This window comes from Neolamprologus brichardi, chromosome 19 (genome assembly GCF_056152115.1).
Source record: "Neolamprologus brichardi isolate AB-2024 chromosome 19, ASM5615211v1, whole genome shotgun sequence".
NCBI lineage: Eukaryota > Metazoa > Chordata > Actinopteri > Cichliformes > Cichlidae > Neolamprologus > Neolamprologus brichardi.
In genome coordinates, this window is record NC_142122.1 from 15453372 (window position 1) to 15467690 (window position 14319).

At 40.0% G+C, this 14319-nt stretch overlaps 2 protein-coding genes across 6 annotated transcripts in view; one reads left to right on the top strand and one right to left on the bottom strand.

The window, feature by feature from the left end:
* cnksr1 (connector enhancer of kinase suppressor of Ras 1) overlaps window positions 1-9258 on the top strand; it is a 29032-nt gene extending 19774 nt beyond the window's left edge. The window contains exons 10-22 of one of the 3 annotated variants that reach the window (XM_087832926.1): window positions 1164-1267; window positions 2976-3112; window positions 3345-3472; window positions 3594-3627; window positions 4553-4728; window positions 4890-4963; window positions 5241-5312; window positions 5765-5835; window positions 6167-6237; window positions 6334-6421; window positions 6657-6841; window positions 7336-7420; window positions 7760-8071. In XM_087832926.1, the coding sequence (XP_087689052.1) occupies window positions 1164-1267; window positions 2976-3112; window positions 3345-3472; window positions 3594-3627; window positions 4553-4728; window positions 4890-4963; window positions 5241-5312; window positions 5765-5835; window positions 6167-6237; window positions 6334-6421; window positions 6657-6841; window positions 7336-7420; window positions 7760-7920 (1386 nt within the window). In that variant the 3' untranslated portion in view covers window positions 7921-8071. Of the gene's footprint in view, window positions 1-1163; window positions 1268-2975; window positions 3113-3344; window positions 3473-3593; window positions 3628-4552; window positions 4729-4889; window positions 4964-5240; window positions 5313-5764; window positions 5836-6166; window positions 6238-6333; window positions 6422-6656; window positions 6842-7335; window positions 7421-7759 lie in introns of all 3 variants that reach the window. The other 2 variants (XM_087832925.1, XM_087832924.1) reach the window with 2 other exon arrangements.
* A 648-nt stretch (window positions 9259-9906) lies between these two features.
* cldn23l (claudin 23-like) lies at window positions 9907-14024 on the bottom strand. Of its 3 annotated transcripts, XM_006798506.2 has the most exons (4): window positions 13744-14024; window positions 13486-13571; window positions 11765-11817; window positions 9907-11549 (listed from the first exon to the last, which is right to left on the bottom strand). In XM_006798506.2, the coding sequence occupies exon 4, from the start codon at window positions 11390-11392 to the stop codon at window positions 10649-10651; it is 744 nt and encodes a 247-aa protein (XP_006798569.1). In that variant the 5' UTR covers window positions 11393-11549; window positions 11765-11817; window positions 13486-13571; window positions 13744-14024; the 3' UTR covers window positions 9907-10648. The 3 variants fall into 3 exon arrangements, with proteins under 3 accessions (XP_006798569.1, XP_006798570.1, XP_087689055.1); XM_006798507.2 differs by lacking the exon at window positions 13486-13571; XM_087832929.1 differs by lacking the exons at window positions 13486-13571; window positions 13744-14024 and having other exon boundaries at window positions 11765-12150.
* Window positions 14025-14319: the final 295 nt, after the last annotated feature.

Sequence of the window (14319 nt, forward strand, 5' to 3'; positions counted from 1 at the left end):
TCTGATTGAGCCTCTGCGAGAAAAGAGAAGGTAATTGTCCTGTGAATGCACAGCCAGTGAGTGTCACTGTGTCCTGCCAGCTGTACGCTCTACCCAGGCTCTAACTTCACCTAAATGAGACAAGAGTATTTCCAGCAGGGAGAATGTGTCTGACCCTGCCATTTGTTTGCTACACGTGAGAAAGCTCAACCCCACAAAATGTCATGATTCAATTCTCCTCACGTAGTCTCAAAATTAAAGCTGTGAAATTTATGGCGGATACACTATAGATATATCATGGGGGAAATCTCAAACCTTCCCATTTTTGTAGCAAATCTTCTCAGAAGCTTAGAAAAGGTTATCTATAATCACTGGATGCCAGCATTTAATACGACACATTTTACGCCCTCACGGTGACTCGAACATTTTTAATAAATTACATTTTTCTCCTCTCTGTCATGCTCATACTTTTAATCATTTGTGAAGCTAAATAGAAGAAACCGCAAAGGCAGCAATGTTCTGCTTTCAAGCGTCTGTTGTCTGTGTTCATTTTAGGATAATTACATCCAGGGGTGAGAGTTGAGCGTCAAATCCTCTCTTAGAAACCTGATTGTTTTATATCAGGGGGATTCTTTTTTGAGAATCCCCTCTTTGATTTCCGTTTAACCTCATTTGGGATCTATTTCCATAAACACTTGCGCACTCTCAGTAGTCACTATGCCAACTGTTGTTTGTCTTTGAACACCACCCTGAATTACACACTGCATCTGATACAAACGCGCATGCACGCACGCACTGTGAGCATTTCACACCCCCCTCGTGACCATCACCGTGCTAATCTCAGATCTAGCTGGCGGCATAGGGTGAGAAAAACATTTGAAAGATGTGAATCAGCTGAGTGTATAAACTCCATATTGTCCTCAGAAGATGTCCTGCTTTTCTTCCAAGAGCTTCGCCGGCTGTGTGTGTAGAGTTGTGTGCATGCGGTGTCTCTGTGTGTGTGTGTGTGTGTGTGTGTTTGTTTGCGTTGCCGTCTTGTCTGCTAAGCCACAGAGCACGCAGATGGCAGAGCCTAGGAGAAGGTTGCAATTAGAGTCTACCGTGACATCCAGCTTCTTAACCCTCCGCCGACCCCTAAATGCAGACAGTTCAACCTACACACTCACACTCTGTTGTGTTTTCAGAAAGAAGAAGAGGACAAGGAGGTGAAATCAGAGGAGGAAGAAGAAAAGGACGAGGAAGAGAGTCCACGGCATTCATTACTCAAGAGAGTGGCAGCATCTGTCAGGTCCTTGTCTTTCAGCTGAGGGCATTCATTTGGTTGTCCTTTAATAAGATAGAACTTAATACCTTGTGTTTAATACTCTAAACCATACAGCAGCACCTGGGTTTGTCTCTAAAATAAACATCAAGAAGAAATCCAAGCTCCATTTAAAGTTAGAATAATAGATGTAGATTTCCGAGGGGATGCATGGAATCCCACCTGAAATATAAACCTTTCTACCCCCCAATTTAGAACACGTGCATTTGCCCCCTCAGTAAACATTAAAAAGGAAGAATTGCTGTAACATTAGTCAGCAGCATAACAATGGCTCCCAGACGGGTGGCTCTTTTTCCTTCAGCATTGTTTTTGTTGCGTTTTGTTTTTTAGTCGCATTATTTTCTCACCAAAAACATTGCGATTTTGTTTTTTCCTGCTTTGTTTGTGTTTTATTCAGCTTAACAACGTTCGACCTTTCTGAGTCACCACATTGTAAAACCTTAACCCAATAACACAATAAAGTCACCACTGCTTAACAAAGTTTAAAACACTTTATTAAGGTGTAGAAAGTCAAATGTAATGTCCCCAACTAGGCCCCAAAAGGATAAAGAATCCAAACTTTTGTTTTCAGACATGATGTACATGAAAACATGTTTTAAACATTAACATCTCGATTTTTGTCTATGAAAAGAAAAGGTTTTGTGCATACACCCGAGGCACAATCCACAAATAGTTTGGCCATATTTAGCAACCCAACAAGTGAGAATGCTTTAAGAAAGGTATCATTACATCACCTAAATGCCTGAGAATAAGAATGAAAGATTAAAAAAATAAATAAACAAGAATGCAAACAATGCAAAATTGAATAAAATATGCAAAATTGTAGACAGACGTCTAAAACAGATTTTAAAAAAAAAAAATTTTTTGCCAATTGTCTAATATTTTCTGAATTTAAATATTCTTTTTTGCTTTTTTAAAAAAATTGTCAATCACTTTGTTTGCATACATGCATGAGAAAAGCAGTAAGAACAAGTTGACTACTGATCTGGTTACACAGCATTTACTCAGTAGAGCTGAACATCCCTGAAACCCTTTTGACCTTGTTCATCTGCCAGCACCCGGCAGGTTTCCTTTGAGGTCACACTGCAAATGCCACAAATTCCACTGCGAGCTCGCAACACACGACTGACTGGAATTGAGTTAAAAAGAAGAGATGAGGAGAAAGATTAAAAAATGCAGGAAAAAAATTAGTAGACGGGAGGAAAAGAGTGATGAAGAGGCAAACAGGGACAGCGAGAGCTGATGAAGAGCAGGCGGACTCTAGCAAATGGATGGAGTGGGCGGTGATGGTGCCTTGTGGTTGTAAATAATTCTGACACATTCTAATATACAACAGCTACATTTTAAGAAAAAAGGGAGAAACTGGCAAATAAAGTCATATTTTTTCTCTTGAAATTACTCTTTTTAAGGACTTGTAGTTTTGTAATGTGCTGTTAGTGTTTTCCAGCTAGAGGTTTCACTTTATATCAGCCACATGTGGCAACTGTGAATATAAAGTAAGATAAAAATCTGTATTTTTGCATAATGTTTATGTAATTTCCTCGCTGCTCATTCTTTGCGCAATGTTTCTTTTCTGTAAACCGTCATGCATTTGGACTTTTAATTTTATAATACCAGATGCTGCATCAGTGGAACCCAACTGCTGTGACTGATATTTCTATATATTTTGTTACAGACGAGCTGTTCAGGGGCCAGAGGTGCAACAGCAGCCCATGGGACAGGAAGAATCTGAAATATCCTCAGTCAAGGAGCTTGAGGAAAATCTGAGCCTCACTTCATATCAAAGCCGACAGGGGGCGCTTTTGGCACCAGGTAAGACAAATTTGCAAGATTTTACCTTTTCTTATAACTGATTATATTTTAGTTACTTTGTGTTTTTCTTTTCAGAAGGATTTTAAACTGTTGATTACAACACACAAAGTGTATTATCACGGCATGCCACACTGTAATAGTTTCACTATCATTTGACCTTCTGCACAGAAACCACAATGTAACTGAAGTGCAAAGATGTGGGTTTATTTAGAAACTTCATTCTGTTTCCCAGCAGGGTCAGAGAGCTTGAGAGGTTCAAGGCTCTCACTAAATCGCCTGAGAGACCGCTCGCCCTCGCCTGCAAAAACCAAACAGGACAGAGCTAGCATCAGTTCCTGCCCTGATATGGTGGGACACACGGTGAGGGGAAATTGAGAACATTCACTAACAGTTGTTTTTGTTACAATCCAGGCAATTAATGGTGATTTAATTAAAGTAAGCTTTTAAACACTGAGTGATCGCTGTCTGATTATCTTTTCAGGGGAACAAGGATGGTAAGAAGACCTCCACTAAAGGTACGATTTTCTTTATCACAGGACAATAAAATAAACAAAACACTGGAGTGTTTTTGTAATGCCAAAATCAGCGCCAAACTGATAACTCCTCTGTAAGCTGTGGCTTATAGAAGAGTGTCTGTAAGACCAGGAGCACAGCAAATCTGTCGTCAACCACATGCTAACAAAGGGCCATCTAATTACTGTGTTTTTCTCTCTATTATTATTATAGTTTCTTGAGCTCACAATATAAAGTGGCTCGAGGCAACTGTTGTTGCCATTTTCTGCCACATGAAATGGTCACAGAATGATAAGCATGTCCAAAACACAACTAAGACTAAATAAAAACAATGAAAATAAAGCATTGCAAAAGAAAGAAGACATAAATAGCCAAGAAATACATGCCTAAACAGAAACAAGAGGTAAAATATAATGATTCTTTAACAAAAAAATCCTGACTGAGGATGATTTATTCCACTGAAAACCTGTAGAGTGCCGGAAACTTGTCCTGCAAAGGTTACTGGAAAACCTGATGGGAACAGTATGTAAGGTTAAGCAGTTAGTGAACTGTGTAACACCGTTTCAAATGTGAGAAGCGATGTGAGTTTGTTGGAAGCTTTATGGATGATACTAAGACAACTCAGCTGTGTGATACAGAGATTAGGAGGGCTCAGTTGCTGTGGCAATAATGTAGCAGGAAAGAATAACATGAATTCAGTGCTTGGAATTGCAAAGAAAGATCAAGTCGAATTCCCCCAAAATAAAAACTGCTTCAACTTAAATATTAAATCGTAAATTTTCTGTGCTTTTATATTTCCTGGAATGGGTTTAAAAGGATCTAATACTGGAGACATCGCAAAAGCCCAAAAAACCCCAAGAAATCCCCAAAAATTGAGTTCACTTATCAGGATCCTTATCTCCCTTCTCTTCCTTATTTGTCTTTCAGGAAAGACGACGGCTATGAGCCGGCGTCGTGTGTCCTGCCGTGACTTGAGTCACCCCGACTGCGACGGTTGGCTCTGGAAGAAAAGAAAGGAGAGCAGTGTCTTCATTGCACAGAAGTGGCAACGGTTTTGGTTCGTGCTCAACGGGCCTCACATTTACTGGTACAAGAGTCAACAGGTGAGCAAAAAATCAAGAAAAAGGTCGTTATCGCTGTTAGTTCATATAATACCTAAAGCACATGATCTATCTGAGTTAGTGCCACATGCAGTATTAACTATCAAAATATTTTGCATTCATCTAATTGTCAGTATGTCTAATTCTCTTCAATTGTATTTCAGGAGGAGAAGGCAGAGGGGTTTCTCAATATATCCAGCTATGGCATAGAAAGCGCCGGAGAGCACAAGAGAAAATAGTAAGAGTGATTCCAGTGATGAGTCACATAATGGTGCCATAATGGAAAGCCATGGTTTAAAACAGCAATTATATTATGTATGCACACAGTGGAGCATTTGTCTTATCTTTATGCAGGAAAGTGTGCAATTTCTTAAAGAAAAGGTGTAAAGCTGTCTTATTGGTACTTACAGAAGAGAACGCAAATAAGAATTTCTCAAGTGAATATGTGTTTCTGCATATTTAGGTCTTCATGTTTGTGACACCCCTGCTCCTTCTCTCTGTTTTCTCCCTACCAGCGTATTCCAAATGTGCCACCCAAAATTTCAGAACTTTATTTTCGCTGCGGACAATGTCAATGACATGAGCAAGTAAGTTCATACTGTATAATGATATAACAATGTCACAATCGGCTGGTTGTGTCGGGCAGTAGCTCGAACACAATGCAGTCATTCATTCGTCTTTTGCTAACAGTCTATGTTAGAGGTGGTAAAGTTGTAACAGGTGGTGGTGTTCACTGCCCCCTGCTGGTTGCTTTTTTCAGGCTTCTCTAGTGAGACTGTTATGCATTGTTTAAAGATGTTATCCTCAACATACTCTCACTAGACACTTTATTAGAGAGATGCTGCAACTATCAAGCTGGACTCCCTTTTACCTTTTACATCCCAAAGGTGCTCTATTGAATTGAGATCAGGTGACTGTTGGAGGCCAGTTGTGAGTGCTGTGAACCTGGACACAGACCAGTACAGTACTTAATAATAAAGTGTTCAGGTAAATGTATATGAATATTGGTGACATAGCTTATCCCCTTTTTTTTCATCAGATGGATAAACTGTCTGATTACAGCCATACAGAAACACAAGAAGTTCAACAAAGGCCCAGATAATGAGGAAGGTGTGGAAACATTTCTCTTATGCTTTTAAATTTTTACTCTAAATCACTTAATTGTATGTTCACAATACAATTCGTGTTTTCCCATATATTTCCTACGGCATTAGCAATAATGCATCGTGATGTGTCCTGCTTGAGCAAATAAATGGTAGATATAATGATATTTTCGCCATAAAAAATAAGAGCAAAAAAGCTAATTGTTGTCTCATAATTATCTAGTAACACAGAGCATTATTGTTAATTACTGTAGCTTTTAGCTTTACAAATGGCAGTCATGATGCGTCACATTTTAGGTAATGGCATTACATTGACAGCTGTGTTCATTTATAAACAGAGTGTTACAGTGAAACTGAATCAGAGAGCGAATCATCTCCTTCAACCCGCAGGAAAAACAAGGTTAGCTCGGTAAGAGAGTTATATATTGCACAAATAATCATTAAAGCATGCACATACACATCCAGATTACATTCATTTCATATTTATCTTGATTGTCTTTCTCAGAAGGTACAGTCCAGCACCCTACCTCTCCCCAAGGGTAAGAACAGGGCGCCATTACCCAGACCTACAACAGAGGGCAGCAAAGGAACAGGTATTTGTTATGTCACACTGCCTCTCTCCTGCTCTCTTGTTCTCTCAGTAATAAAAAATGTCTTTAATCACAGCGTAATGAGTGTTAATATTTTAAGACTCATTAAGTTTTAATATTCTCTGAGAGAGTAAATAAGATTAATTGTGTTGTTTACTCACCTTTAATCCTGTTTTGGATAGATGGTTCACAACAACTGTGTGACTGTTTTTTTCCTGTGTTTCCTCACTTCTGTTAGAACCTGGTCAAGTAGATGAGATGGGCATGATGATAAACAATCTAAAGGAAGGGGGAGTTTCTCTGATCGGCCACGAGCAGCCGTTCACGCACGACCACTTCAGGAAGTCATTCATTCGGCGCAACAAAAATCCCGTCATCAATGAAAAGGCACTCACGCTCCGAGCTCTGCAAAGCACTCTAAAGGTGAGGAAAAGTCTCATCCAGTCTTACCTTTCCTTGTGTCTGCATGGAAAGCCATGCGATTCAGCATTAACTCCAGCAACTGATACACAAAGCTGTGATGGTCCTGAGTCAGTGACCCAGTGTTTTCTGTTTTGTATTATTAATCTTTGACTTCTTGATGTGTCTTTGTTAATGCTTAGAGTTTTGGTTCTTGTGTTTAGTGTTTTGTTATATCTATCTGTGTCCTCCCCTAGTGCTCTGTTCGTGTTCCTGAGTTTGTGTTTGTAAAACAGTTTGTAAATTTCCTGTTTTACTTTGAAGGTCTGTGTCTCTCATGTCTAATTAGGTTCAGCTGTGTCCTCCTCTGGTGTGTCATTCCCTTGTGTGTTTATATAGTGTGGTTTCACCCGTGTTCATTGTCGCTCTGTCTGTGTTATTTGGGGTATCTCGGTGTTTTTCCCTGCATGTCATTCCATGAGTTATGGTTTCGGGTTTTGTTTCTTTCCAAAATAAAGCTCCTTCGCATCACAGCCAGTGCCCACATTTCGGGTCCTTTCTCACAACACCACACGACTGCTGCTGGAGCCGTGACAGTAGCAGGTACATTTATCACTGAGTGCATGACAAATGGCTCAGCTGGTGAATTAACCAAGCATCTTAATTATCGAACGTTGCTCTGGCAGGAGCTATATAACAAAATTAAAAACTCAGCTTTTATTAGTAACTCGCTTTGGCCGTAGGGAACATGGAAGACATGGGTAAAACCACTCCTATTTAAAACTGCAACACACTGTTTGTGCAAGTTTTATGAAAAGAGGCATGAATGAAACTTTAGCAATAAACCGTCTTGCTCAGAAAGGTTTTTGTGTTCAAATGGTCAGAGGGTGATATTAAAATTCATCTGCATGGTCACTGACTGGAATTGCTTTTTCTCCACAGGCCAAAGAAGCGGAGTTGCAGCAGATCAACAAGATCCTGGGCGACTCCGATCTGACACCTTCAAAGTACCGTCAGTGGAAGAAGAACAACGAGGAGCTGTTCAAGGAAATCGAGAAACTGGTCTCGCTCAAGGCCTCCAAATCAGGGGACCGCGCACCTGAGCAGGTCACGCCCACTGAGGAGGTTGCCCTAGAAACTGTTGCCAAGGAAACAGCCGCCGCAGAGGCAGAAGGCGCATATAGACTAAGCCTTAGCGATGGGGAGCAGTTAGTCGATGCAGAGCCATCTGACGTTCTTCTGGAGATGTCACAAGCGTCTCCGAGCACAGACAGCAGCCCAGTATTAGAACTCTCTCTCGGCTCGCTCCAGGATTCAATAAACAAACAGCTGAGTGAAATGGCACAAAGTGGAGACACTTCAGAGAGCTACTTCTTCATTTAAAACCACACCAGTTCAAAGTTGCTCTGTTTAATAACAGTTAATAATGTTAGACAAATGAAAGCTTTTCTTCATGCAACAATGTGAGACAGCGCAGAGGGTTTTTTTTTTTTCATTAGGAGCAGTTAAAAGTTGTATTAAAAATGGCCACAAAATCAAACATTTTCAAATCAAACATGTCAGTGAAATACATCAGTACATACTTGTTTGTCTTTTTGTTTAGGAAACAAATTTCGATAAATGACGAGTTTACAACAGCAAAGAGAACATGAAATTACCAAGTGTCACAGTCTTAGTTTGGTATATATTTATATAATTTTAAAATTATCATTCTTCTTCTTCTGTGGTTAAAAATCATCAAGTATGACTTTGCTTGGAACTTGTGATATAAGTTGTACCTTTTGCAATGTGATATGTATGTACAGTTTTACTATAAATACTCTATGTATTTGTTTATTGACATTACCTTAATAAAGGTCCATGTGAATAATTTTGTACACAATTTCTCCAGAAACACTGCTGTTGCTCATCTGGGTAAGTCCTTTTCAAACTCCCTTCATGACCTTAATGAGAACCTTTCACCAAAAATTATATATTTAATGAACTTAAACCTCCTAAGACCTGAACTCTTTCATGGCATGCATTTTTAATTTCTCTTTGCTATTTGGGCTGATTGAGACCTGTTGAATGTAAAAACAAACAAATATCTTTTTATCTGATTTTGCTCTTCAAGGGCCTGATATGCACCTATGAGGTCATTTGTTTTCAATTCCAGTAGAACAGTGGCAGTATAATATCCTCGTGGATATCCAGCCCTTGTAGAGCAAAAGTTTGTATTGTGGTCTAGACAACCCAAAATTTGGACACTAGGTCCTAGATCCTAGGAGAATAAAGAAGAGCTGCGTGACAGCCGAGGTTCTCAATTACCTTTTGCCTGGATCTGCTGTAAATGCACTAAGACAGATGATGTCTTCCTGAATACTAAGACATCCCATGCGACCCTGCTGCTTTAAACTGTAACCTTCACTTGCTCAATTAAAAAAACGAGAGTGTAACGATCACTGAAGAGTGTTGTGATGTTTTGTGATTTCCTGCAACTAAGTGGGAGATAACGGCCCAGACTTGGTAAAGTAGTGTGTCTGTGTTTCTAAATGTGTGTGTCTGTCTTCAGTGCAAGAATTCCACCCTGAGGAGGCTCCTTACACCCTCTTCTCTGTCTGAGACCTCTTTTAAGCCGTCCACTGACGTTCACTACTAAGTAGATAAAATGTTTATTTATGAGCTACTTGTTCTGTGCGAGCGGGTCTCAAAGACCTGAGTTCTCAACCATGATGTGAATTTCTCTCCTCTCCTGAGGTTGTTTGTTGCCAGCTGAAGCGATTGAATTGGTTATTCTCACATCGGATTGCGATCTCTCCATGTGGCTCCAGGCAGCATTCACATCTAACATCTATTCACATAATGTTGCTTGGTTTAAATGCAGTGAACTTGTCTGCCGTACAATATGTGAGATGATCACTCTGGCTCTCGGCCTCGTCTTAAGACAAATAATGTGAATTTATTTCCATATTAAACATGTAAATGTATTTAGCTTCCAAAGTTATCTTCATAAGTGCATGTGCTCCTATTTCCTGATTTCTGTTTTCTTCATTGCAGCATAACCTACCTAATCTGAAAAGTAATAAATGAATAAATGCAACAGATTGTGATAAATAGTTTTTTATTTAGTGCAACAAATATGAGCACAAAATGACAACACAAACAAGTCATTTGCAAGGAATAAAAAATACCCTTTTGTATATCCTCCTGTGACGCCTACTTTAATATTTGTAGTGCTCATCTTATTCCAGAAATATAATGTTACCCAGTGAAAGCTCCTCCTGTGCTCAAGAGCAGCAAATTCATCAACAAAACAGGATATCACATATAAATGTAAATCTTTTTTTTGTTAACAACCAGCTTAATACAGATGAAACCGAGTGTGATGATCTTAAGAATTTAAGCTATTGTTTTAGGCTTCTGCTGGCATCATCTATGATTCACAGTTCTGTTCAGACAATTTTCTTCTTAACAGTACAAATGCATGGCTACAACGTAAAGGCAACACAAAGCAATACTTCAATTGTATTTCACCACATGTTGCATTTAAAGGCAGCGTGATGTTGAATCTTTTTCTAACGTGACATTCATCCATTTGTTTTTATTTACACCCCCAGATCATGTTTGTTCCTGTGTTAAAGGAGAGCTACATCCATTATGTTTAAACCTGCATGACAGTTCATTACTAAGCAGCAATGTCTGGTAGTCCACAGTCATTTATGAATTTATGACTTTTCATTACATAAGCTACACACTGAAAAGATAAAAATGGGTTTAGAAAGTGCCCTTAATGCTTTTTTTTCTCTTTTCTGTCCACGCTTTCTGTCCACGTTTAAAATGTTGGACAAGCTTCTAACAACTAACTTCATATACATCCATGTCAGGCTTGTTGGTCATTTCTGGACATGAGTGGCAGGGAGAGACAGATAGCTCATGCCTAGATGGGCAGGTTGGGCATCGTGGTCGTTTGAAACTGAAAAGCAAAGCGGCGCCTCCCAACACTTGTAGACACGAACCCAGCCACCCAAAGTAAAGCGAGCCAGCTGGATGCAAGTTGAGGTGTGGGTACCGTGGGTTATGAATCCTTTGACTTGGATCCATCCCGAGTCTTTTAAGGTTGTGGGTGTAAACCCCTAACGCAGTCAGGCTCAGCAGCCCTGCTGTCACCACCAGAAGTCCTCCTGAGGCTGCTACACCTCTCAGAGGGAGATCTGCCCAACACCGGACCCCGATGCAAGCCAGGACAATGCCAGTGCCGCACAGGAACAAGGAAGTTAGCACCAAACCCTGTGCCAGACGAACCCTGGGGTCTCTCTGATACGGACCAGCCACAGGCCAGCACTGCCTCAAGTCAGAGCGCTCCACCTGCAGGCAGCTCTCCCATAGTCCATCAGAGCGCAACAAGATCAGTGCCTCCACTGAACTGGACCTGGTCCCATGACTTTTTGTTCCTGACCGGAGCAGACTTCCCGGTCCTGCCATTCCCAAATGTGCCTGTCCCTCTCTCCACTGGGGGGTGATGGCAGCAGTGAAGACTAGGACCAAACCCAAGGGGGCAAAAACGATCCCCATCACCATGGAGGCTGGAGTGTGCATCTTTTGTTCTCACAAATCCAGCTTGTCAGGAATAAAAAATAGTACAGTACCAGTGTACAGTATGCTACAAATATTTTACAAAAGACAAATAACAGTGGTTGTGTCTCCAGACAGAGACATCGCCTGCAGGTCAAATCTTGGCATGGTTTACTCTGCTCTAAAAGAAGAAGAAGAAGAAGAACATTTAGATAAAATCCTGTGTTTAAAAAAAATCAGTTTGTGTCACAAACATCTCCTCCACTTTCTGACAAGAAACACAGAGAGCTTTAGAGAGCTATAAATATAACTGTGGCAAGTGCAAAGACAGTCACTACAACAATCACAGCATTAAAGATTTAACACGATAAAATAAGAAAAAAGCTCGTCCAGTACCTCTTAAACGAAAGTCTCCTGTGTTTAATCTGCAGGCTCTTCATTCTGACTGCCTGAGTGAAAGAGAAGGTCAATGTGATGATGAGAGACAGAGAAAAGCAGAGGCAGAGCTGAAGTGGAGTAAACACAAGTACACGAGCAGACGGAGAAAGCAGAAGGAGGTTTGGCTTCACTGCTCTTGCGCTGGACAGGGAAAAACACACACACACAAAAACCCAGAGCAGTCGATGGCTGCCTCTGTTGCTAGGATACAATAATCTGGCCAGGCTCAACGTGGCAGTATGCGTGTGCGGTTGTGTTTATCACAAGACTTCTCTCTGCACAAGATGTGATGATCTCATGTGTACAAATGGTACAAATGTTGGCATACTTGAGTTTAGTGTGTGCGTGCGTGTGTGTGTGTGTGTGTGATGAGTGTGCCACTATTTTTTTTAATGTTTGAGGATTGATGGCCAGCTGTGACCTTGGTAGAATTCAGTCGGGTTAGTAATTATGTCAGGCCACTGTTTGAATGCAGAGTGAGTCTCAGACAGAACAGTAAAGAATGTCCCAGGAGAAGAGGACAGAGTGAAGACGTAAGTGAATCATGCAGACAAACAAGCCGGACATCTCTGTTAAACAAACAACGTCTGCAAAGATGTTATGATGACAAAGCTGCAAGACGTAGCTCACTGTGTTTTTGCAAAGGAGGATGACTAGAAATGTTGAGGCTGTTTATAATAATAATAATAATAATAATAATAATAATAATAATAATAATAATAATAATAATAATAATAATAATAATAATAATAATAATAATAATAAGCTGTATAAAAGGGAGAGGCTTCCCATATGGAAACTAAATAGTACTTTTCTAACTTTCTAAGTAACATTATGTTAAATATACAGCATAAACATTTGCAGGTTCTTTTCTCATTTCATTTCCACATGGGTTTATGCCTCACACAGAAAATTATTATAGCAAGCAAAATGTGTTTACACAAAAAAGTATTTAACAAAGAAAAGTCTTTTTTATCTAAGGCACATGATGATAAGATGTCACAAAACATGCAAGCTGTTAGTGAGCTCTACATATAAGAATGCAAAAATTAAAAAGTAAAAAAAAAGTGCAACTATAGTTTAACTTATTAGATATTACACAGATTCGTATCCATCATTAATTGTTTAATCTTTTCTTTTCTTTATTAATTACAAATTATATATATATATATATATATATGATCCTGCTTCTGAAGGTTAAGAAAACAGAGGAATGCCTATTTTTAAGCTTAACTTATAACTTACAGGAAGATATTGATCCAACAGCATTCACATTTGTAAATCTGATCTATAATTGATGGCGAGATATTACTCCAGCAATGTTGCTTAGGAGCTGATGACATATAGCGTGACTGAGTCAGTCTTGTTCCTCTTTAATTTAATTGGAGATTACACTTTGCAAAGAAGCAGCAGTGTGCAGGAAAAGACAGAACGTACAAGAAAAATATTGTTTTAAATGTGCAGAGACAATTGTAGAATTTTGCATGAGAATGCATGTCTGGATGCGGGACACAGGATAGGATTGTAGCATCATAAACACAAATATCACCTGCTTGACTTTAGTGACATAAAAAACATAGAAGATGACAGAGACAAGAATCAAAGCTCTGAGCCACCTGTGAGGGCTTTCATGTGCACCACAAAGTCTCACTTAGGTATGAATTATGTTCTATACACACTTGTTACTCTTGCAGCTGTCGCATTGCCAAGTCCATTGATTACTGCCACTGTAATGACTGTAAATGCAGTGCAGCTCCCTGAGGTGCTTGATTAGGTTTGATGCAGAAAAGAAAGACATAAAGAGGCCAGTCATGATCCAAAAAATTCTAAGCATGCAGTACATTTTTAATGGCATTTTCCCTCATGAGGGGGTATTTGGAGCAAATACAAACACATGCACGCACACCGACACAGTCCATGAAGTAACAGTCACTTACCATTCAGGAGGGGTTGTTTGTATCTCACTGCAGATCGCTGGCTGCCTCCCTGCTGTCGTCTGAATGGCTAACATGTTTCTCTCTGTGGGAGCAGATGGTGCGATGACTTCTTTATTGTTCTTTCTCCCTCTTTCTTCTCATCTGCCCTTGCTTTAAAAATTTCTCCACTTGCCTCTGCATCCTAATTTCCTCTGTCTTCATGTCTGTGTTCTTGTGTCTGCCCCCTCCTCTTTTTTTCCCCCCTGGCTGCTTCCTCAGCTGTCTGCTTCTCTTCCCCGCTATCCCACTTTCTCTCTGGATGTGTTTCTCTCTTTGACTTGCTGATGTCTGTGTTATCTAGGACAGTCCCTCCCTGCTTTTCCCTGTCGCTGTTGCCAAGTAGGGAATGTGGGGAGCTTTCTGAGTAATACCAACACTTCAATCTGCCTGTTTTCGACCACATAGAGGTGTTCGAAAATCAAAATCTGACTGCTTATTGTTTGCCTTTTTATGAAACCCGTTTTATTTTGAAAACACAGACATAGGGACACAAGCTTGCACAATCACTCCCTCACTGGCAGGTGTCCCAATTTATGT